General features: G+C 48.2%; 1 protein-coding gene across 2 annotated transcripts in view; it reads right to left on the minus strand.

Annotated features, from left to right (window-relative positions):
• Positions 1-690: 690 nt before the first annotated feature.
• The window catches only part of LOC146812895 (killer cell lectin-like receptor subfamily E member 1), a 59,453-nt gene continuing 35,548 nt past the window's right edge, over positions 691-24,595 (minus strand). For both annotated transcript variants that reach the window (XM_085619964.1, XM_085619965.1), the window contains one exon: positions 691-1,268. In XM_085619964.1, the coding sequence (XP_085476090.1) occupies positions 1,257-1,268 (12 nt within the window). In that variant the 3' untranslated portion in view covers positions 691-1,256. The remainder of the gene's footprint in view (positions 1,269-24,595) is intronic.

Here is a 24,595-nt window from a genome sequence, read left to right on the forward strand (position 1 = left end):
AGCTCCGCCTCCAGGCCGGAAGCTCCGCCTCCGGGCCGGAAGCTCCGCCTCCGGGCCGGAAATTCCGGCCCGAGTGCGGACGTAAGTTTAGTAGTCGTAAATCCATTCTGTGAATAGCAACAGTAGTAAGTTTATTCTGTGAATCGAAAAAGTAGTAAGTTCATTCTGTGAATACCAGAAGTAGTAAGTGCATTCTGTGAATACCAAAATGGTACTAAGTTTAGGATTTTGTCTTAAGTTTGTTCTGTGAATCGGGCCCGAAGGTCTTTGAAATTGGTGTTAAGTTGGTATCCTCAGATTGATTAGTGGGACAAGTGCAAGGGCATCAAAAAAGTTTTACTAAGGTCGATGGGTGGCCTCAATTGAATTGTGAAAAGCTCCAACCTGCCCATTAAAATTTTGATTTTTAAAATATTTGTTTGAGAATTAAAATATAATATTTCAACATTTGAATATTTGTTTAATGAATGCTTGTATCTGTATTTTAGTGTGTTGTTTTGCACAACAAATTATCAAATTTGCTTGGGCAGGGGTCCCTGGCTTCTGGTAATGACAGGTGGGGGTCCCTGGATTCCAATAATGATTCAGTGGAGGGCCACAGAATTCAAAAGGTTAACAACCAAAGTTGTAAAGCACTTGAAATAAATTATCAAAACAGTTTAAAAAAACAACACAATAAAAATACAACTCTAATTTATAAAAACACAATAAATCTTTTATTAACAAAATTACACCAATGAGAACGGTTCACGTGTGACCAGGGACCTAGGTGCAATTTCAGGTTGAGTGCAGGTCATATACCTCAAACAGATTTGACCGGTCAAAGATTTTACCCTGGGACTTAATAGTGTCATCCAGACTAACATTGTCATTTCTGTGATCGTCGCTGGGCTCGTGGTTCGATCCCCGTGGGAGCTGAGCTCACCATCATGTGACTCTGGACAATAGCTCACTTAATCTCCCCAACGGCCCCCAGTGCCTTGAAACCCTTAGGTGTGATATGTTTGCGTTATACAAATATGAATCATAACAATACACTTATTAGTCTCCATATCAGTTAATGCTTTGATTGTATTTTTAGACAGGTAAAGTGAGATAGTGCAAAAGGTGCGGTTGACATTGTCATTTCTCTGATTGTCTTTCTCCTTCAGGTATTCCCATAGTCCTTTCTCCTGCTGCATAGGCATCTCTGTACGGCGTGACATCTGGAGGTGCTGACGCCATTGCCATTGAGGTATGCACAAGCAGAGTCCCCTCTAACTGTAAACCTGCAAGAAATAGAACATTAGTGCATTGCTTACCAAGTCCACAAGGTAAGTATTAGATGGGTTAACAAATTGGAGTAGCCACAAGAATGCCTTTCTACTGGTTCTAATCTTTGTCTCTCATACTTAAGAGGAAGGCTCCGGGAGGGAATTATTGCTCCCTAAGTGGACCAGGATTTGGAGCAAGAATTAGTAGAGTATTGCACACAGAGCCGCCAACCTTGGAACATTGTCCACAGGGTAATCCTTTATCAAATATTTGGAGTTGTATGTCAGTGTAAGTGAGATGCAACATGTAGGGAGCTGGGGTGGGATTTTGAAAACCCTAAGATGATCTGTTGATACATTTCGGGTTATAGTGCTTTTTACTGAACTATATGATAAATATACTGCCTAAAGGTGACATGAGCACATTTCGAGTTTGGATGTGGGTACCCTCCCCAACAAACCTGTAGGCCCCCACTCTTTCTAGAGGTGGAAACCACAGGGCTTCTGACAGTGGAGTCTTAGCTTGCCATTGGCCAGGTGGCCAGTGCGCCATCGTGCTGCAGGGCACAGCGATGGTTCACCCTACATAAGGCGGTGCAACCGTCACTGGATTTCCATGCTTAGGACTGCCATGAGAGGCATGGTAGATTCTGTGGACAAGAATCTATGAAAGGGCCCAGCATGTGCCAGGGCGATAGATTTCTTAGGGGCATATCAGCAACGCGGCGATATAAAATTATCGCCGCCTTTGCGTCCGTTTTCGGGTGAAAAGCGGCGATAATTTTATCGCCTAATTAACAAGGTCACGCTATCGCGTGAAACCTTGCATTAGCGCCCAGATTCTTAACACCCAGCTTTGTATCTCTAATGAGATGCAAAGTGGGTGTTCCTGATCTGACATGACTGGAAAAATGTCGCTAAGCGGCATTTCTCCTATCGTCAAGCCCCATGCTATGAAGCATAGTGGCAACAAAAGTAGCGATAACCCCTGTTATTGCTACTTTCCTTACGCCTGCTTCAGCACTGACTTAGCCATGATATCCTATGGAAGATGGATATCATGGCTAAGTATGTGAGGCCCTATCATCAAGCCAACGCCACACTACGTGAGATTATCGCTGGATTTCCAGCGATAATCTCACGTTTGACAGTTAGCGCTAGGATTGTTATCGCTTTGGAGATAAGCGTTGCTAATAGCACACTATCTAAGCGATAAAAATCCACGTTAGCCGGCAATAATTATCCTAGCGCTAAGTGTGCGCTTAGCGACAACTATCGCCGGTTGTTGCTGATATGCCCCTTGGTTTTCTAAAACAAACTCATTTTTTGAGAGTTTGATTTAGAAAATCAAACAAATGAATACAGAAAGGGCAAAAGCAAAAGGGTAAGGGCTCAGTGTTCATCAGTACTTTACCGGCAGCTACACTGAAGGCACAGAGATCTCCATCAGGCAGGTGGGGACCTGCATGTTTAGCAGGCTGTAGAACACCGGCTGGGCAGGGGGAGGACATCTTACTGCCCAATGGCCTCATGTCCAAACTTCATCTCCAACTGACTCCATAACATTTTAAAGGTAATTCGACAAATTAACTAATGAAACATTTTACTACTTGATATTCTGACACAGTGCCCGGGAGCATTCTTTTTCCACAGCAGCACAACTTGCATGTGACAATCAGAGAAAAATGTGCCCCAATGGAAACCTGACCTGGATAATAAAGCACTGAACCCGGTAAAGAAAAATCACTGTTCTACCTGCCGAGCAATGATTGTTTTTCACTATGAGTACTTCGTGATTGGAAGGCTGGTGGAATAAGCAGAACAATCCCATTTTCAAGCACCAAAGGGTCTGTCACTGCACAAAACATTCACATTTGGTCCCAGAGTTTGCCCTTTCAGGTTTCCTGATATATGTCCATTCCCTTCAGCTCCAGCTGCACTGCCAAGTGTGGAAGGAAGGTGTGAGCGTGCCCAGCTGTGCTCCCCTAGGACCACCGACGCCTACTCCTAGCCAGGTGAGCTCAGAATGAAGGCCTTCACAGAATACCTGGGAGCCTTGACCATCCTTCCCAAGCTGCACAAATAAAACCATCTAACTGTGACTACTAAACAGGCCCTGGGGAGCCTAAACAAACCAAAGCGGGTTTAAAAGACCCTCCAAATGCGAGATTGGAGCATACTCCTTTAGAGGGCTTCAAGCTGTCTGTGTCAGGAAGTGTCTTCACAATGAGCTCCTCTAAAGAATGGTGATGGTGGGTGGCACACAGTGGCATTATGTGTGTTTGCAGGTCTGTGCACAGTCACTTGGGGGCTACAGAAAACAATCCCCCAAATGTAAGGAGGCAGTGTACAGTATACGATATTCAAGACCTGGAGTGTAGAGAGAATTATCTATTTCATTTTTGTAATCATTTTTATATTACTACAAAGAAACAATATACATTTTAGAAAATCGCTGGAGAGAAATTATCAAAACAAAATTCATACAATCGATAACATATCAGGATCAATTCAATGTAACATGACGGGCCACCTTTTGCATCTACAATGTTAAGCCTAAAATATCTTTAAATTCAGCTGTGTCATGCACTAAAAAGAACAAGAAGGAATGGCAGGGTTAAATTGTGTGGCTTTTGAAGGGGCGGGGTGATTGGCTTGGAAAAAAGTTGACGATTCAGGGCTCTCTGAAAGAGCATTGCTGCCAAAATCGAAGCAGAACAGAAGGTTCAACTTGGCAATCAGCATTCAACAATACCAATTAACCCTGGGTAGTACTTGTGGTGTCGTGGGCTCTAGGCCCACATGCTGAACAAATAACCACACAGACACATAGTATGTGGTACGAGAACTGGCCCAGGGCATGTGCGCCTGGCCTCTTCTATTTGCAGGGTCACCTGACCGGTGACGCCTGTGATGGGTGTGTGTACAGTGGGGTTACGGCACAAGGCTGAACACTAGAAAGTGTCCAGCAGGACACTATATCCCTCCCAAACTTTATCGGAAACAAAAGAAACTAAAGTCCAACCAAGGGGAAAAACACACAACCAATACACAGCACCATTGAGTCTCTTCAGGCCATCTGCCAGGCAGTGCTGGATCTTAGGACTGCACGGCCAGAAGGTTTTAGTCCTCCTCAGCAATGTCGTTCGTGCTGGCCTGGTCTCACGGTGTTGGAGACTATTTACACAGTTCAATAGGGGTGCACCTGGAGTGGTGGTGGAGTCAACATAGGAGACCTTCTGGAGAATGCTCTGGCTCCGGTGGATTGCAAGCCAGCAAAGACTGAGGATGACCTTGGTGGATGAGGGCATTCCTCAGATAGCCGTTGGGTGACAAGTCTCCATCTGCTTCCTCCATGCTTCCTGGTGCCTGTCGTGGAGCAGCTGCCAACGCATCTTTCTGGTTGGGATTCCACTCTCACAGGAACTCCGTTGAGGCCCTTGCCCCTGGATTGCCACGTGACTGTGTGGGCCTCTCGTAGGCCATGCGGAGGGGTCACTGCAGACCTCCCAACAGGGCCACGGCCAGGCCTCATGCAACCGCAAGGGTGGTCGAGTATGCTCTTCGTCATCAGGCCTCGGGTTTCTGGGACACACAGAAGATTCCTGGGTGGCTAGCCTCCCACGGCGCCAGGAGTGTCTCGTTGAACTCCGGATGTCTTGAATGTTTGGATCCACTCTGGTGTGATGCTCCTTAGATGTTCTTGGTAGTGATGCACCTGGATAACGAATACGATAATTTCCTTACCCTTGGGCAACAGGCGGCGACCTGGACTGGAGGGACTTCGTGGCCACTTACGGTTATCTTCTGGCAGGTGCACTTGCTAGACGTGATGCCATCGATGCCAAGCAGCTGGTGACAGGTGACTGGACGGTTGCACAGTGAAGCGTGTGGCCAGGACGCAGATTGCGCTTGCGAGCGGCTTACGGTTGGTCCTCCTGTGAAACTGTCACCAGTGACGTCTCTGCACCCCGGTGGCTGGCTTGTGTTGATGAACACCTTCTCCAGTGCTGCCACGAGTCCTCTGTCTTATCACTCATCTCCCTTTTCCCTTGCGCACCTGTGGTGGTTGTTCACCCTATGGCATCGTGCCATTCTCCTTCTCCTCCTTTGCGTTGAGGCGTTCTGCCACACTCTTCTTCTTCGCTATGTGGCATCCTACCACGCTTCTCCCCCTTCACAATGTGGTGCCCAGCCATGCTCTTCTTCTCCTTCGCTATGTGGCGTCCTGCCATGCTCTTCCTTACTTCCGACCAGGTTCCTAACTCTGATTAGTCATCAGGTCTCATGTTCGCGCCACATGGACATCTCGCTGGCCGCGTCCTGCTCTTAGGACTGTGTCTTTTCTTTGCTGTGGACCTGTCGCAGGTCTGTCCTGTCGCTAGGACATGCTTCCTCTCTTTATGGACCTTTCACGGGCCCCATCCCCTCCTCAGGGATTTTAACGGTACTCCTCTGCCAGGATGGCAGGTTACCTCTATTCTCAAGGGCGTTGTGCTTGTGCCTCGATCCTGTGCCGTTGTGGCGCCTGCTCCTGCCTCCGTTTAGGCATGCTTGGCAGGGATGGTCACTTCATGCGACATGCTCTTTGCTTGCAGTGCGATGTAGCGCCCGCTCATGTGTCGCCTTTCTTCAGTGCATATGTTGTGGTGGCAGCTTGCCACCTGGAGTGTGCGACTCTCCTCTTGCCTGTCTTGGCCCACTGATGACTCCGTCTTGAGACAGTGTGAGGGAGGACACTTTGCTGTCTTTGGCCCACTGCGGGGCTTCACTGGTGCGGTGGAGATGTGGAGGTTCTCCCTGTTGCCTTCAGCATTGCTTCTTCTTTATGGAGAGGTCTCTCTCTTCTGGGCACTTGCCCGTGCTGTCAAGCTTCTGAGTGCATGCGTCACGCACCAAGGACTCCGCGCTCTTGGTCCTTCTTCAGGATGCCCTCTTCTGGTGCTTGGCATACTTTCTCTTCTTTCTTGCGGTGGTGGCCGTTCGCTGGGGGCATGTGGCGCAATTTCCTTGCTTGTGGTGGTGTCAGACAGCCACTGGGGGCTTGCATGCACAGCATGTTCTCCTTACGCCTTTCATGAGGCTTGCTTGGCTGCCTCCTGTCCCAATACCTTGGTCCTCACATTGACTTTTCACATCTCTCTAAGCTGGGCAGCTTTGGGCTTTCCAGTGCTCCTTCTGGGTTTCAACAGTCTCTCCCCTCAAATGATAGGCCCTTTCCATCTAGAGGAGAGGTCTCCAGAGACCCAGTACTATTAGAAATAACTGTACTTATTGTTGTTTCCTTCTTTCAAACTTGTCTTGGAGACTATGCCAAACCACTAAATGTTTGTTGCTATTTTAAGGATATGAGTATGACTGATGTATGTGTGAGAGTATGAATTGTTTTGTACATGATTAGCCACGGGGTTATGTTTTAGGTTTTGGATAGTATTATATGAACATACATGTGAAATGTTAACAAAATAATGGATAGAATTTCTTAATGAGTGTCTACTCAAATTGATAAAAGTGAAAAAATACAAATAAAAATGGTTACTAAATAAATAACTTTCTTTGTTTAATTTTCTGTGCTATATTGGCAGGCGAGAACTTGTTTAAGTCTCATATAAAATAATATAGGTCCAGAAAGAGCTTTCCCAGATAACTTTTTTGGTCTCTTCCCCCCTTCTCTTGGACATTTAATTACCCTAGGGGGGCCTTCCGTTCAGATTTATTGCCACTTCACATATTGTTCATTTCCCATGCGTGAGGGCCGGGGTCCCTCGTTATGCAGAGGGGTGGCAGGGCTGCGTTATCGGTACAGTAACCACCTGAACTCGGCAGTGGGTTCTTGCAGGCATAGCAGGGGTGATTTTTTGCTCTCACCGGTGTCAGCATGGAGTGTAGCCACTAGGTGACGCTGCAATTACCCCTTCCTTGCCATGGCAGTCTCTTTGTAGCTGTGGGTCGCGCAGGGAGTTGAGGAGTAATCGGGTGCTAGCTTGGCAGGGTAGTTCCTCCTGTCAGACCTCTCGCCCTGGTTGGCCGCTCGACGCCATGTGCCCAAGTGTCACTACACTTTATCTGTAGGGGCTACGGCGCTGCTGGCCATGTCTTTTTTTATTTTGCTGGCTCGGTTCAACTCGCTCTAGGGGATGTGTCGTTCATGAAGGACACTGTTGGGCCTATATCCGCCCCTTCAACCAGCAAGCTCCGCAGCCGCACTGCTATCGTTGTAGGGTTTCCTCTCTTCCTGCAGTGAGGGAATGCAACGTGGAGGCACCACACGTTCAGTGCTGCTGCGACGCTTCTCTCCCCTTGCATTTTGTGCTGCTATGGTCACAGGGGTGCCACACACACCGTCCCCACTTATCCGCCCAAGGAATGGCTACGCGGCTTTCAGCAAGCACGCAGGGTCAGACCCGCCTCGTCGCCAATGTGGTGTTGTGGGCACTTGGCCCACATGCTGGACAGTCACATGGACACATAGTATGTGGAATGGGAACTGGCCCATGGCACGGACGCCCGGCCCCTTTTATTAGCCGGGTCACCTGACCGGTGACGCCTGTGATGGGTGGGTGTACAGTGGGGTTACAGCACAAGGCTGAACACTAGAACGTGTCCAGCAGGACACCACACTACTCGACACAAACAGCCTCACCGCATGCCAAAGGTAGTAAGTGCTGTATGAACTGATGGTATGCATTCTGTTTTGGGTACCGATAAACTAATGACCTTTCGCTGAACTTTCTTTCCCTCTAAGATTGTTCCACACACACCTCCCGGTACTTTGGCACATGTAATGACATTTCCTTTAGGCGGGTGTACACATTCGGTGGCTTCTGTTTGCTTTATGTAACTGATTACGGACTACTGACTATCGGATGTCGGCGAACGCCAGAGAAGCATTTCAGATCCCTGTTAAACTGATGGAGCAGTGGAGTTTCAAAAGAGCTGCATACATGACAGACCCAGGGCTCTTAAGGCAAGTTTGGCCTTTGTCCGTGCCAGAAGTTTGGGATACATGGTTTCAATTAAAAACGCAGAGCTGCAACAGTGACATTTTAGGCTTTTTGGCATCTAACTACAGCCAGCTTTAAATGTCTGGTTGCAGACGCGTTCGCAAGACCGGCGCCTTATGTTGAGGAAAGATATATATCGTTCACTTGCCATAATACCAGCATTTATAAGGATGGGACGTAATACAGTTCATAACTATACATGCACGGCGTTCTGCTGCCACCATTTGTCCACTTTTGGCAGTACGGGCATTTTCCACGTTGGTATGTCAATAAGGCTCGTTGGTAGTAGTAAAAGTTTGTTTTTTGACTTGGCCTGCTTGTGTCTAGAAATGTAGCTGCAACCGCTGAAATACATGCAGGAATCAAAGCACGTTCATTAAAGTAAATTAGCAAGTTTGTATCTTTAACAAAAAGAAGAGAAGCTACTGTTACAGAGTCTTTCTCAGCGATTCAACGTGGGCTATGAGGGTCCAAGGATGAGGTGATAATTTGCGATGAGTATAGGAGCATCCAGAAGCATTTAAGAATAAAATGCTTATGGAGGTGAAGGGAAGATGGAATGCTCCTTTCTGGTTTGGACGACGAAGGTTTGGTCAAGGGGATCTATGTGCTATTAAAACATTGGACTGTGTGTTGGTAGCTCCATTGAAAACAATGGAGTGCTCCGGGCTTAAAATGGCTGGTAGAAGCCCGGAGGTCCAACATTCCAATGTTTGACTTTGTTCACAGCTTTGTTGTGAACAAAGGCCTCTCAGAGCCCAAGGGGATTTAAACCCCCTTGGACTCTGAGAAGCATTTGTTTTTACTAATTAGAACATTCTGCCCTCTATGAACGGAATGTTCTAATAGCCTTAAAACCCTCCGTAGTGGGCTCTACCGGCCATTAAAGGCCCGCTCCCTTGTTAAATGCCCGAGGTGAAATGCTGGAGCGGTCCTTTAATAGCCAGTAGAGCCAGCTACAGCAGGCTCTAAGGCTATATTAGAACATTGGAATTTTGAGAACTCTATTGCGGACAATGGAGTAGCTCCGGGCTTATAATGGCTAGTATAAGCCCGGAACTCAAACATTTGAATGTTTGTCTTCACGTTTCTCCCTTTTCACTTAAGAACATTCTACTCTTAGTGGGTGGAATGCTCTAATAGCCCTTCTGCTTTGGGCTATACCAGTTGTTAAAGGCCCTCTCCCTCGCTATAGGCCCTCATCTGAAGCTCGGGCTTATAACTTGAGTCCCAGGGCCTTTAACAACTGGTATAGACTTCGGCAATAAGTCTATATTACTAATTTTGTAAGGGTATCCATCTCTGCATGATAAGGGGTAGCTACTGGCACAGTAAGCAAGAACAGCTATCCCAAATATCGGGGGGGGGGGGCTTTATAAAAAGGGATACATCAGTAGAGGCGAACATGGAATTTGAGTTGTATCTAGAAGAGATTACCCCTGAGCTGTGCCAAATGTGGTATGCCCGCTTTGGCTGTGTGTACTGGCGCTACAAGCTTATACAGCAAACTGGGACCCAGAGCAAGCAGAGACGGGCACTGTGGTGTTGAATGGGGTGGTCTGGGGTGGTCTTGTGTTATTTTATTAAAAAACTGTTAGCCGCAATAGTATTACATTACTGCCATGGTTTATGCACTAGAAGATTTAGGAAAAAAAGAGAAGCCATGGTAATATGTTACAGGATAGATATAGTATTCATTTATCATACTGTTTCATGCATATATGAACTGCTTGGTTGGAAACTAGAATCTCATTTTCCGCACAGGCCTGACATGACAGAACTGGGTTTTTTTTAAGCACGGGTTGGTAACCTCCCCTTCGCTGTTCTTTGTTTGCACTAACTTAACTATATTATGTGATTTTGATTATGCAATATGCGTCATATGAGTCACTTGTTTTAAGTGCATTTTAAATATTAGGTGGGATTTAGTCAAAACAATAAAAGATTGTGATTTTTAGACAGACGTAGAGATACAAATTGTAAGAGAGTGAATTATTCATTGAAGTGGGTGGAAGTCCACTCCAAGTAATAAAGTCACTAAACTGTTCTGGCAGAGTTTTGAGTAACTTGAACCTGAGCTCAAGCCTTAGAAGCTATGGTGCTGAGCAGATAGGCATAACTTAGCCAAAAGGTGTAAAGCAGCAGTTCTTAACCTGTCATCTAGGGAGCCCTGAGGGTACGCTATTCCTACTCAGACGGTCTGCAATTGCTTAGAAAATTAAATATTAGCAAAAACAGATTGATAAAGTGCAATATACACTATACGTATGAATGTGTGTGTATATATAAATATATATACAAAAATAAACCAGTTCCGTAAATGTGAAGGACTTTGATATTAGAGTTAGGTAAGTCTCCTAAGACTGATTAGTGAGACCAGTGCAAGAGCAACAAAAAGAATATAGTAAGGTCGATGGGTGGCCTCAATTGAATTTAGAAAAGCTCCAACCTGCCAATTAAAGGTTGACTTTTCAAATATTTGAATTCAAGTAAAATATTGAAGTATTTGAATGTGTGTTTAATAAATGTTTGTTTCTGTATTTTTGTGTGATGTTTTGTAGATCAATTATCAAATTTGCTTAGGCTGGGAACCCAGGCTTCTAGTAATGACAGGTGGGGGTCCCTGGTTTCCAATAATGATTCAGTGGTGGTACCCGGGTTCCAATAATGACTCAGTGGGGGTCCCCAGATTCTAATTATGATTAAGTGGGGGTCCCCAGATTCTAATAATGATTAAGTGGGGGTCCACAGAAGTCAAACGGTTAGAAAACAATGGTGTAAATGTAATCAAAACAACTTACAAAAACAACACAATAAAATTCCAACTTTAAATGATAAAAATAGAGTAAAATGTAATAAAGAAAATAACACCAAAAATTCAATAGTGGGAACCAATTTCTAAAGATTTAGGAGAAAAAGTGGGTTGAAAAAGTAAAGCACCAATGAGAACTGTTCACGTGTGGATCATGACTAAAAGAACAATGGCCGGAGGAGCCTAGCGCGCAACCAAGATGGCCGCGTAGGTGCGAGGCTCCCGAGGACCTCCGTGACCTCCTACATAAATCCTGACAATATCCTGTCCTAGATGAGGGGACTGTGTTGGTGAGCCCGAGCTGAGGTGTCACCCGTTTTCCGCTTCCAAATTGGACCTCGGACACCGGCGGGAGCACCGATTGAGGTTTGCGGCCTTCTCCACGCCGGCCCCCCGGATTGGAGTTGTGGGGCGATCCAGAGACAAAGTGAACAACAGCGGCGGGCAGGGCTGGGCGACTCGCGTACCCCGCACTTTCACTTTCGCTTTCGCACCCTCCTTGCTGCCTAGGCGAGGTTGGGTGGCGGGGCGGTGTGCGGTGGTGTGGCCTCGTTGGGGTGCCCTGCCGGCCCGCCGGCTGTGATCCGTCCTGCGGACCTGTGGTTGCCCCCCCCCCGGAGCCCGTGAACTGGTTTGTCGGCCCTTTCCGAGGTGATTGGCACGATTTGGGGACTGAAACCATGTCCACAAAGCAAGATGGCGACCGGGCAAAGGTGAAATCGACCCGCCGTGGCGCAGCCCATCAGTCCAACAACATGGACCGCTACACCCTCCAGAAGGGATCTCCCGAGGTGCCGCGTAGGTCCCCTGAGGGCCCGACTGATGCTCCTGCTCTGCCCGCGGATCTGACCCTGCGAGATGTCATGGGCGCTATCGCCGAGATGAAGGCCTCGGTGGACCAGCGCTTTGACACACTGGCGCAGAAGATTGACTCGGTCCTCGTGGATGTTGGCCTGGTGAGGGCCGATCTATCCAAGACTAATGACCGGGTCGATTCTTTGGCCCACACCACCTCGGGCCTCACAACGGATGTGGCGGCCCTCCAAAAGGAGGTGCGCCGGCTTGGCCAGGCGAGCGCCCTGATGGATCGTCGACTGGAGGATTCCGAGGGTCGGGCCCGGAGGAACAATGTCCGCATTGTCGGGGTGCCGGAGGGACGTGAGGAGGCGGCGGCGGACCTGTTTGTGGAGGACCTGATTCTCACCCATCTCCAGCCCCGGGGGCTGAGTAAATTCTTTGCGGTGGAACGTGCCCACAGGGTTCCCGGAGGAAGACCTAAGGCCGGAGCCCCTCCGCGGCCTCTCATTGCCCGGATTTTCAACTTTCGGGACAGAGACGCTATCCTGCAGACTTCTAGACTACAAGGACCGGTCAGACTCGACAATATGGATGTAAACTTCTATCCTGATTTCACCCCAGTGGTCCAAAAGCAGAGACTGAGCTTTCTCGGAGTCAAACGTCGTCTACGGGACCTGAACCTCAAGTATGCGATGCTTTTTCCAGCTAAGTTGCGGGTGGAGGTGGATGGCCGCACGCACTTTTTTGATCGTCCCGAGGCGGCCGGGGACTGGTTGGACACTTTGTCCGGGGATCGGGGCCGGGGGGGTGGGGGTGGCGCGGTTGGCGGGGAGGGCTCGCCGGATCAGGACTGAGGGACTAATAGTAGGCCTCGCTCTGGACAACATTATCGTCACTTTTGACTATTCGTGTAAGTTCCTCTCCTGTGGAGGTCGTACGGGGTCTCTTGGGGGCTCTCCCTCCTCCTCTGGGGGACTAGTTAGTTTAATCATCTATGGGGCGACAGGCACACTGCACTTTGGGGAGGCTGTTTGGGCTCATGCAGGGGTGCAGGGAGGGGGGAGTTCTGTTGGGATGGGTGGGTTGGGGTGGGGTGTTGTTCGTTTTTACCGCAAGGCAAACCCTTTATTGTATTGGTGTTTTTAAGGTGCTCTCGGGGGGACGAATGATGGCTTCTGTATGTGATGGGGGGTAGGGACCTGACTTTGTTGTCTTGGAACGTTAATGGACTGGGGGATAGGATCAAGCGAGGTGTGGTCCTGCAGTATCTGAAACGAATTTCGCCAGATGTAGTCTTTCTGCAGGAGACACACCTTATTGGTAATTCTTTTTGTGCCATGAATCGGCGTGGCTATCGTTTGGTGGCCCACTCGGGCTTCACGTCGGGCTCACGGGGGGTGGGCATCATGGTGAAGAACTCGCTCCCGTTGGAAATAGACGAGGTGCGCCATGATGAGAGGGGACGCTACACTGTCTTGGTGGGGAGAATGGAGGGCAAAGTAGTTGTCTTTGTATCAGTGTACGTCCCACCGGGGTTACAGTCTACCACTTTTGCAGACCTGGGGCGCCTCCTCCTTGACCTTCCGGGGGGGCTTCTGGTGGTTGGGGGGGACTTCAATGCGGTGGTTTCTGGGACCGTGGATCGTCACCCCCCTAGGGACCTCCCCCGGGCACAGGCGTGGCTGTCCGGCTTCTTAGATACACTGGGATTGGTGGACTGCTGGCGCTTAAAACATCCCACGCAGCTGCAGTACACTTTCCACTCGGGTGCCCATGGTAGCCTCTCACGGCTTGATTATGTCCTTGTCCCTGCGGCCTATGTTGGGAGGGTAGGAGAGGTGCACCATTTGGCGCGGGGTATTTCAGATCACTCCCCGCTCCTGTTACACTTTGATGTCTTCCCGAGGGGGGAGGGCAGGGTAGCTCCAATCAATGCCTGGTACCTGCGTGACCCCACTATTCGCGCTGATTTGATTAAATCCTTGCAGCGGTATTTTGATGAGAATGTGGGGTCCGTCCCTTCGGCTATCTCCCTGTGGGAAGCCTTCAAGACAGTTCTTAGAGGGGAGGCCCTCTCCTTTATCTCCCATGCCCGGAGGCGCGAGCAGGAGGAGGTGACCCGGGTGGAGGCCGAAATTGCTGAATTGGAGGGTGATCTAGAGAGTGGGGTGACGGATGCTGCACTACATGTCCTACAACTTAAGCAGGCGGCCTACAGGGCCCTCGTCACGGAGGCGGCCAGGGGCCTCAGTAGGGAGCAACAGGGGCGACTGTATGATGTGGGTGAAAAGGCTGGTAAACTGCTTGCGTGGTTGGATAAAAAGGAGAGAGCGAGTCGTGTGGTCCCGCTGATTGAGAGGATGGATGGTGTGCGTGTCACCGAGCCAGAAGACATTGTCTCTTGTTTCGCGGATTATTTCCGCGAGGTGTATTCCCCGGTTTCTCCCTGCTCGGAGGAGGATTCCCATGCCCTGCTTAGGGATATCGCGCTGCCTTCCCTTTCGGTGGAGGACAGGGTGTCGCTAGATGCCGCTCCCACCTCCGACGAAATTGCCCTCGCCATACGCTCGGTCACATCCGGCAAGGCCATGGGCCCGAACGGCATCCCTATCGAGTTGTATAAGCTGCGACCGGATGTACTGGCACCCCACCTCCGCGCGATGTTCCTGGCGGCCCACTCGCTGGGCTCCCTCCCGCCGGACCAGCGTCTGGCTACAATCGTGGTGATCCACAAGGAAGTGTCGTACTTTAATGTTCGGGACCGCGTAGGGGACAAGGCCCTACCCCTGTCTATCTTGGTATTAGCGAACCGCAAATGGTAAATGCGGCATGTACGAGTGCTTTACTCGTCGTTCTAGCTCTGAATGCACTGCGTACACGTTATTCTGCTGCACTACGCCGGTTCCATTTTGGAAGCAGTGGCCATCTTGTCATTGCCCTCACATAGGCTATAATGGAGCAAATACGGGCCTCTCAGTACATGTGCTTTCCCGTGACTTCTCTGTGACCTGGGCAGCTGGCTCTGCTGCCCCGGGTCAAACTGGTCTCACGAGCTCCCCTTCCTCCGTCCACCTGTGATTAGCATCAGGGCTTGACCCATCATAAAACCCTTCTCATCCTACACAAACCCCCGGCTAATCTCTTCCACACCTGCTTGTTCCTGCTTTATGACTTGTTTCCCAAAACAGGAGATGCTCATGTTTATTGGGGGGTCTGCTTACATCTAACGTGGGATCTGAACCTTATTGTGTAAATCATTGTGAGTTGGCCGAACTGGAATGTGGGATGGTCATCATGACTCTGCCTTTTCTTTGTAATGTACACTCTTATATTGCCGTATCATAAAACCTAGGAATGTATGCTTGAGGCCGAAAAAGGCCTATTTAAGACGAAGTCCGTTTCCATGATTTTCAGCAGTCTCCTGAGAACATACACGCTGTTGTACTTCTAGGATACCTGTCATTGGTCTGCAGCCAATAAACGATTCTTTGACTTCACCTAGAAGACTCTGTGTTTCTGTAGGTCCGGAACAGGGTGAAACCCAGAAGTCATAGGGTGTGTGCCCCTGCACCGCTTGGTCTAAAATACCCAGTACTTCAGTTTGGCGCCCAACTCGGGCCGATTTCAGCGGTACCAGTCCAAGCCAGAGGTTCGTGAGGAGCTTCGTGTGGAAATTCCGGAGGAAGGCCGCCACTTCATCGACCCCTGCATGTCGACGTGGTCCGAAAGTCTTTTCTGCGAGGTTCTCCGCGTCCCGACGGCTACGAAGGACTGCTGCCCTGATTAATCGACCTGTTTTGGACCCTTGACGAGTTTGAGAGAGAGAAACAATCGAGAGAGTCTTCTGGTGACGTCATCGATCAGCAATATTCAGTTAAGTATAAGTGGAGCGTCTCCCATTGGTTTTGGTATCCCTCGGGATCGTTTGGTTTGATTTGGTAATTGGTGATTTTGTGTTTGCAAACCCCAAAGCCAGAGGACTCGTGTATTCACGAGACTATCGTAATCGATAATCCTTTGACGTTTGGATCTAGACTAGTGAGCGAAGATGCCTGGTTCTGGAATATTTGGTAGATTATTCTGTTTGGGTTGTGGAAAAGATTTCCAGCTAGAGGAATCATGTCCGGTTCCTCCGGTTGGAACTCCAACTTATGAGCTCTATGTAAAACATGGCGTGGGCCCCATTGCATATAACGAAGTATGGATCCACTACACTAGGAAAGACGGAGTTTTAAAATGGCCCCAAAATGGTAGTTTCGATACCGATATTTTAGATAATTTGGAAATTAAATTGTTTAAGAAGAAAGCCCGGCCGGCGATGTTTGACTCTTTCCGCTTATGGCGGAAGGAAGCCAAACAGAAGGAAATTAAGTTAGCGAAAAAGAATAAAAGAGAGAAAGGTATGTCAGTAATGCAAGCAGCTGTACAATTTAGAGATAATGAGGAGGAGCAGATGAGCGAGCAATTGCACAGGCAGCGCAAGTTAGGGATTGATAAATGTTACCCAGCTTTACCACACTCTAAGCAGAATGAGTCCGAAGACAAGGAGAAAGATCACCTGATGTCACACTTGTTGAGTTCGCCACCCCCATATGCGCAAAATGCCACGGCGCCTCCTCAGCTTGTGAATATGCCACCTCCAGTTAATGTATTGCAGGCTTTGCCGCAACCACTAGCTGCCGCACAACCGGCTCTTATTAATGTAACGCAGCCCTCTCAAGGGCCGCCAGTTGTGCTTCCAACTGCCCCCGCACTTCCTGCAACTTTGCCTAATTCAGCAGCGGCCTCTCCCAACACTTTTCCTTGCACCACTTCGGTACCTATTTCTACGTCCTCTTTTCTTCCCTCTGTTTTCCCCCCTGTTCCTGCCTCAGCTTCTCCTTCAGCGCGACAGCGTTTAGCTAATGTGGTTACTTCATTAATGTCGCCTCTCTTTGAGCTGTCTGGTGCGACTCCTGGTTTGCAGCGTAAGCAATTGCGTAGTCAGTTGCCTACCCCTGATGAGAAGAACGTAATAGACAGCATGGCGCGCAGATGGATTGTTTTCCCTTCATTGTATAATGTGGAATCAGTTGTTAATGTCTTCCATCAGTGGGATGCCCCGAAGCAGAGATATGTGTTTGAAAAAATGTGCGAAATTCTCTGTGAGGAATTGGAGGATAGTGGTAGAAATCCGAGGCCACAAGAATTGTGTAGAGTGAGGTTCGATTTTGGAGCTGGTATGATTGTGGACCGCGATATAGATAAAGCAGTTGCGGTTGTATTGTCCTTCAGGAATGATGATTGTCAACAGTCATTGTTCGAACAGGATGTCCTTGTGGGGAAAAAGGAAAAAGCGCGACAATACCCCATGAGAGAAGTTCCCCCGGTATGGAAGGAAGCCGTTGTAGCTAATGCCGCCCAGGGTATTGCTGCTGCGCCAGCACATTTCCAGCGTGTTTGGGTGCATGTTCCATGGAAGCGTTCTGAGGTGTTAGCGCTTAAGCAGTCCTTACCTGATCCCCGTAAAAACCCAGCGGGTTATTATAAAGAGTTGTCACAAACGGCAGGATCATGTGTTATGAATCTGGCTGACATAGACATGTTGTTTGGTAATGTTGTTCCACAGCCCCTATGGGGGTCAATCCGTAATGCGGATCATGATGCAGAACTAGGGGATACATGGGCTAACATTATTGCTGCTGATGCAAGACAAACTGGTGGCGCGAAACCTGAGCCTCTGGTAGCTGAACTGCCTGGTAGAATCATCATGTATATGAAGACATTAATGCCAGCAATGCGCGTAAATTGGGACAAGTTATCTGCATGCAAGCAGAAAAAGGATGAGACGGTGTCAGACTTCTTTACTAGGTTTGAGGAAACGTTCATTGATCACAGTGGGCAGGATATGAGTACTGAGGGTGGCCAACGGTTATTTGTGGATAAATTTGTGCAGAACTTACTTCCTGACTTGTGTAAAAAGTTGAAAGATTCTGAGAGTTCTTGGGCTGTTTCCTCTTCAGCACAAATACTGGCTACTGCACAGTATTATGAAAACAGAGATAAAGACGAGAAAGATAGAACAGAGAAGAAAACGAAGGAATTGAAGACAAGGGTCCTTTTACAGCAGGCCTATCCACCACGCGGAGGTCAGAACAATTATAGGCAGCCCCCAGGTGTCTATCACCAGCCCCAACAGTTTCAGAACAATCAGCAAATGAACGGGTATTATCAACCACGTGTCCCTGTAGGTCCCAACCAATGTTCATACTGCAAGGAGGAAGGTCATTTTAAATATAGTTGCCCTAAATTAATGCAGCGGAATGGTAATATGTATGGCGCAAGAGGTAGAGGTGGTCAGCAAGCTCCTAGAGGCAGAGGGCGTGGAAGTGTTCCCCAGAACGCGCGTCCTCTGCCACCTCAGAATACCATTAATAGCTTTGATCAGCAGGCTAACGCAACCAGTAATACGGCCCAGTATTACACTAATGATTATTATGCAGAGGATGGTGATGCAGAAAATAATGATTATTAGGACAGCCGTAGACAGAGAGAGGGAGTTGTTTCAGGGCCAGTGGATCAGAGCGGACCGTATGTTGAGGTGACTACAGCAAATGTAACGGAGCCTTTTCTGCTAGACACTGGTGCTGCAAAGAGTTCAATCATGCATTCCAAACTCCCTGGCGCACCTTTGTCTGGCAATATAAATGTTTCAGTAGGTTTTTCTGGCGCCCCTGTTAGGAATCCGATTTCTAGTCCCATGTCACTTTCGGTTGGACCTTGCGAGCTGAAAGCACCCCTAATCCTGACAACAGGTTGTGGTGAGAATTTCCTGGGATTGGATTTGTTGAAAAGATTGCACGCTACACTGTACTGTTCTCCGTCCGGAGTACAACTTACATTAGGCAAGAAAGTGATTTCCCCGATGTATTTGTCCAAAAATACGATGCCACCTGAACTGTCATCCCTTCCAGATGCCCTTTGGGCTACTGGTCCCAATGATGTGGGCCTCTTGGAGATACCGCCATACGTGGTGACTTTAAAGGCTAATGTCAGACTGCCACGTATTCCCCAGTACAAGATCTCTAATGAAGGCCAGAAAGCATTGTTAGACATTGTCCACGACTTCATTAATAAGGGTGTGATTGAAGAAACAAGAGGCAACGTTTGCAATAGCCCGATTTTACCTGTCTTAAAACGAACAGACCCTTCACAGCCTCCTGTTTACAGATTCGTGATTGATCTTAGAGAGGTTAATAAGATTGTTGTGCCACAGTTTCCAGTTGTCCCTGATATAACTGCCTTATTAACGATGATTCCAGCCTCTGCTGCATGGTTTTCAGTGATCGATTTGAAGAATGCTTTCTTTAGCATCCCAATTGCAGAGGAGAGCAGAGACATTTTTGGGTTCAGTCTGGGAGGCCGAAGCTTCCGCTTCAAACGCGCTCCCCAGGGCTACTGTGAGAGTCCATCCATATACAGTCAAGCTTTGAAAGCGCAGCTTGATGCACTTGTGTTACCTAGTGGCGCTATTCTGATTCAGTACGTGGACGATTTACTAATCGCTGCGGATACTGAAAAGATCTGCAAAGAGGCCACATTGTCCCTGTTGCGTCACTTATCTGCTTTTCATCACAAGGTGTCCTTATCTAAGCTGCAATATTGTCGACAAGAAGTGACCTACTTAGGTCATCTCTTGTCGAAGGAGGGAAGGAGACTGACCCCAGAGAGAATTCAAGCCATTGCACAGTTGAGTGTGCCAAAGACACAGAGAGAAGTACGTGCTTTCTTGGGCATTACCTCATACTGTAGGCATTGGATCCCTAGCTTTTCCTTGCTGGCGAAACCTTTGTTAGCCTTAACATGCAAAGACACACCGAATCCTATCCCATGGTCTGAAGAGTGCCAGAAAAGTTTTGTGGAATTGCGTAATGCATTGTGTTCGGCTCCTGTGTTGGGTACTCCTGACTATAGCAAGCCTTTTACATTGTATGTCCATGAGAAAGATGGATGTGCGTTGTCAGTGTTAACACAGCCTTTTGGCGACAGACCGCGCCCGTGCGCGTATTTTTCATCCACCTTGGACCCTGTAGCGAGGGCATTGCCAAGCTGTCTGAGAGCGACAGCTGCTGCAGCGATGTCTATCCGACAATCTGCTGGTCTGGTAATGGATAACACATTGATCGTTATGGTTCCACATGCTGTAGACACATTATTGAATAGAACCAAGACACAACACTTGACTAGTGCACGCTTATCGGGCTACGAGCTTACACTGTTAGCGAATCACATACACATAAAAAGATGCAATACGCTGAATCCAGCTACGTTGTTGCCGATTCCAGCAGACTCAGATGAGATTGAGCAACATGACTGCCTGTTCAGAACGGAAGAAGAGACGAAAGGAAGAGTGGATCTGAAAGATACTCCCCTGACTGAGTGTGATGGTACCTTATGGGTAGATGGTTCATGCTTTAAGCTCCCTAATGGTGACACGACTGCTGCATATGCTATCACGACTTTACAAACGGTTGTGGAAACTGCACGAGTGCCACATAATTCGGCCCAAGCAGCAGAATTAATCGCCCTCACGAGAGCATGCGTGTTGTCTGAAGGAATGAGAGTGAATATATATACAGATAGCCAGTACGCCTTTGGCGTGGCTCATAATTTTGGGTGACTGTGGAAAGAGCGTGGGTTTCTGACGTCACATGGAGCTAAAATCCAGAATGGCAAACTGGTGAATGATCTCCTTGAGTCACTGACCCTACCGTTGCAAGTTGCGATCATGAAATGCAGTGCGCACAGGAAAGTTACTGACGATGTTGGTCGTGGGAATGCGTTTGCTGATGAGACTGCGAAAGAAACGGCACAGAATGTGAAGACTAGAATGTATGTTACAGGCCCCGCAAGATGGGTTAACGATGTAGGAATGTGTGAGAACACAATAGAGAGTGTGAAGTCGCTTCAGGCTGAAGCCACGGAGGAAGAGTTAAGCAAGTGGAGAGAGAGTATGGGTAAGTTGGATGAGAATGGTTGCTGGATTGATCTGACAGAACATAGACGATGGTTGTTGCCTGATGCATATGTGCTTCCAGTAGTTACTATGGCGCATGGAATGGCACATATCAGTACGAAAGGAATTTGTAAGTTGTTGGCTCCAGTATGGCAGAATGTTGGAATTCCCAGGTGTGCAGAGAATGTGGTCAAGAATTGTATGGTATGTTTGAAGTATAACCCTGGTAGGGGAACCCCAACTCCAGCCGGTCACTTTGCACCCCCATCATGTCCATTCGAAGTTTTGCAGCTGGACTTTATTCACATGGAAAGATGCAACAACCTGAAATATGTACTAGTGGTTGTTTGTGCTTTCTCAAAATGGTTAGAGGCTTATCCTCTAAAAGATAACACTGCCCTGTCCACAGCCAAAGCCCTTGTGAAAGAGTTCTTCCCCAGGTTTGGAATGCCGAGAATGGTATGGTGTGATAATGGGAGTGAGTTCGTGGGTAAAGTGATGAAGAATGTATGTGAAGGATTAGGTATCCAGCAGAAGTTTCACGCTGCAAATCACCCCCAATCAGCTGGATTGGTAGAGCGCTACAATGGAGCCTTAAAGCTCAAGTTGGCCAAAATTCAGGCGAGCACTGGTCTTAAATGGCCTGATGCTCTGCCTCTAGCACTCCTGTCCACCAGAATGACGATACACTCACGAGTGGGACTTAGTCCCTACGAGGTGGTCTTTGGCCGCCCGGCTAATGTATGGGGTGTGCCAAGGCCCACGAAATTCAGTGAATTAGAGCATCCAGTGCTGCTCGATTACCTGTATGATTTGACTGTTAAATTGCGTGTTTTGCACCAACAGGTACATGATACTCTCCCTCAAGCCTCTGAAACTCCTGGACACCCTATCAACCCTGGTACATGGGTCCTGGTCCGGAATTTCCAGCGCAAGAGCAACGACGAGCCCCGCTGGCTTGGCCCTCATCTTGTTCTACTATCGACAAGATCAGCAGTGCGAGTAAAAGGGAAGAAGCACTGGATTCATGGTACCCATTGCAAGGTAGTCCCCTTGCCTTTGCCATATGACCAGTGGGTCAAGGAGGGTATCGCCGACTCTGAGACAGACACTATACCTCGTTTCATACCATTCAGTGATGCACGCCTAAGAGACACAGTTTCAGACCAAGAGAGTGACAATATTCTGCAGGAAGCTGTGCCGCTATCGAATCGACTGGACACCACTCAGCCTGAACTTTTGTTTCAAGACCAAACGGCACCTGGCCGTCTACGTTATAATTTGAGACCTAGGCCCATGGACAAATAAAGATTTCCTTATTATTTCCTTTTTGACATTTTTTACTCTCCCATCTGAAAGACTTTCTTGATTTTTTGTTTTTCGAACCACCATCCGGGTTCTGCCGCAGGGTCGCGGTGTCAAGACTTTGGGGTACAGGCCGAAGACGTTAGGTCGACGGTTCTGGTTGGTCTAGGGCGTTTCCTTGGACTGACAGGCGTACTCCTCAGCAGAAGAAACTCATCCGCCGCGAGCGGCCCGAGTAGAGGATGGAGTTTTTTAAGATGGAGAGACCGATTGAGGAAATTAACTTTAAAGCCAGGATGTGTAGAATTGTAAAAAGTAAATGTTTTGTCTTTTTGTGCCTTTTTACACTGTGTAGTATCATGATGTTTATTGTAGGACTTGTGTTTTTCTCTGCTCAAAGGCCCATTGCACCTACCGAACAGCCTACACCTCTTTCTACTGCCTCCTCTCACTCTTTTCACCCTCTGCCTGAGCACGAACAGACCAGACGATCGGAGTTCGTAAATAACTCGTTTATCCAGCTCTTGCACCAGCACCAGCTAGTAGTGAATACGACCAATTGCTGGGTCTGTGGGTTAATGCCACATACCATTAACAAGGGTATTCCCTACCTGGTGCTACCGTATAGTTCAAATGGATCGTCATGGGCATTCCAGACCATGTTTCTCTATGTTCTAGAGACGTACTCCCCTCGCCAACCGCGTTCCATCAGACCCATCACCAATAATAAGGCTTTGATGAAAGGAGTTGCCGATATGAGTAGAGATATTGACGCATACTCGTCCATTCCTAAAGAAGAGCTGAGACCTTATGTAGGATGGAACGCGACGGGGTATAGTATTAGTCTGGGTGAAAGACAGCGACAAATCTCATCTCCAATCTGGGTTGTACCCCACATGGGTCGGTTCTGCTTACAGGGTAATGGTCAGAACCCTAGGGCTCAACTGGGTAGAAGTGACTGTACTGAAACGTACACTTTCCCGTCACAGTTTTCCCCTGCGTTTTTAGCTGCCAAGGGCACATATTTCATCTGTAATGACCGAGCATATACATGGTTGCCCCCTGATTTCTCGGGCACATGTTATATTGCGAATCTGCTACCGCCAACATTCACTGCTGCCTCTGATTATCACAAGACGAGAGTTGTGAGAGGTGTGATCAGTAAGGATGACACTGCCGGTCAGGAAGCAGGAGACTTCTTCTTGGGTTTCCTGCCGTTTTGGGGACCTATGGTCAATAGTAGGAACCTGAGACAGCTGACACGTGTGGTTGAATCCACTATAAATGTAACGGCTGGTGCCCTTAGTAATCTGACAGCTGAGCTCCAAGCGGATCGCCTTATGACTTTACAGAACCGCATGGTTCTAGACGTTATTCTTGCAGACCGCGGTGGGGTATGCAAGGTTATCCAATCCAGTTGCTGCATTTTCATACCAGACAACGCTCCAACGGTGTATCAAGCCATCTCCAAGCTCCATAAAATATCTGAAGCCATACACGTGGATAAGGGAGATTGGTCACTGGTGGGATGGTTCTGGGAACTGATATCTGCCTGGGGTTGGAAAGTTCTGATGGTCATTGGAATGATCTTAGCCATTCTTTTCCTGTTCTGTCTGTGCATACAGTGTGCTCCTGCGATGTGTGGCCTCTGTGCTACCTTGTGTGTAAGGAAGCCTGTATCGAGGGACGAGCTAAGTAATAGGATGATGCTACAGCAACATCTCCATGACTTTGCGGACATTGACCTAGACTCGGATTGAGATGAGTATAGTGATTGCCTATGTAAGGGCAAAAGGAGGGTCTGTCGTACTTTAATCTTCGGGACCGCGTAGGGGACAAGGCCCTACCCCTGTCTATCTTGGTATTAGCGAACCGCAAATGGTAAATGCGGCATGTACGAGTGCTTTACTCGTCGTTCTAGCTCTGAATGCACTGCGTACACGTTATTCTGCTGCACTACGCGGGTTCCATTTTGGAAGCAGTGGCCATCTTGTCATTGCCCTCACATAGGCTATAATGGAGCAAATACGGGCCTCTCAGTACATGTGCTTTCCCGTGACTTCTCTGTGACCTGGGCAGCTGGCTCTGCTGCCCCGGGTCAAACTGGTCTCACGAGCTCCCCTTCCTCCGTCCACCTGTGATTAGCATCAGGGCTTGACCCATCATAAAACCCTTCTCATCCTACACAAACCCCCGGCTAATCTCTTCCACACCTGCTTGTTCCTGCTTTATGACTTGTTTCCCAAAACAGGAGATGCTCATGTTTATTGGGGGGTCTGCTTACATCTAACGTGGGATCTGAACCTTATTGTGTAAATCATTGTGAGTTGGCCGAACTGGAATGTGGGATGGTCATCATGACTCTGCCTTTTCTTTGTAATGTACACTCTTATATTGCCGTATCATAAAACCTAGGAATGTATGCTTG

The sequence above is a fragment of the Triturus cristatus genome, chromosome 7 (assembly GCF_964204655.1).
Source record: "Triturus cristatus chromosome 7, aTriCri1.1, whole genome shotgun sequence".
NCBI classification, from domain to species: domain Eukaryota; kingdom Metazoa; phylum Chordata; class Amphibia; order Caudata; family Salamandridae; genus Triturus; species Triturus cristatus.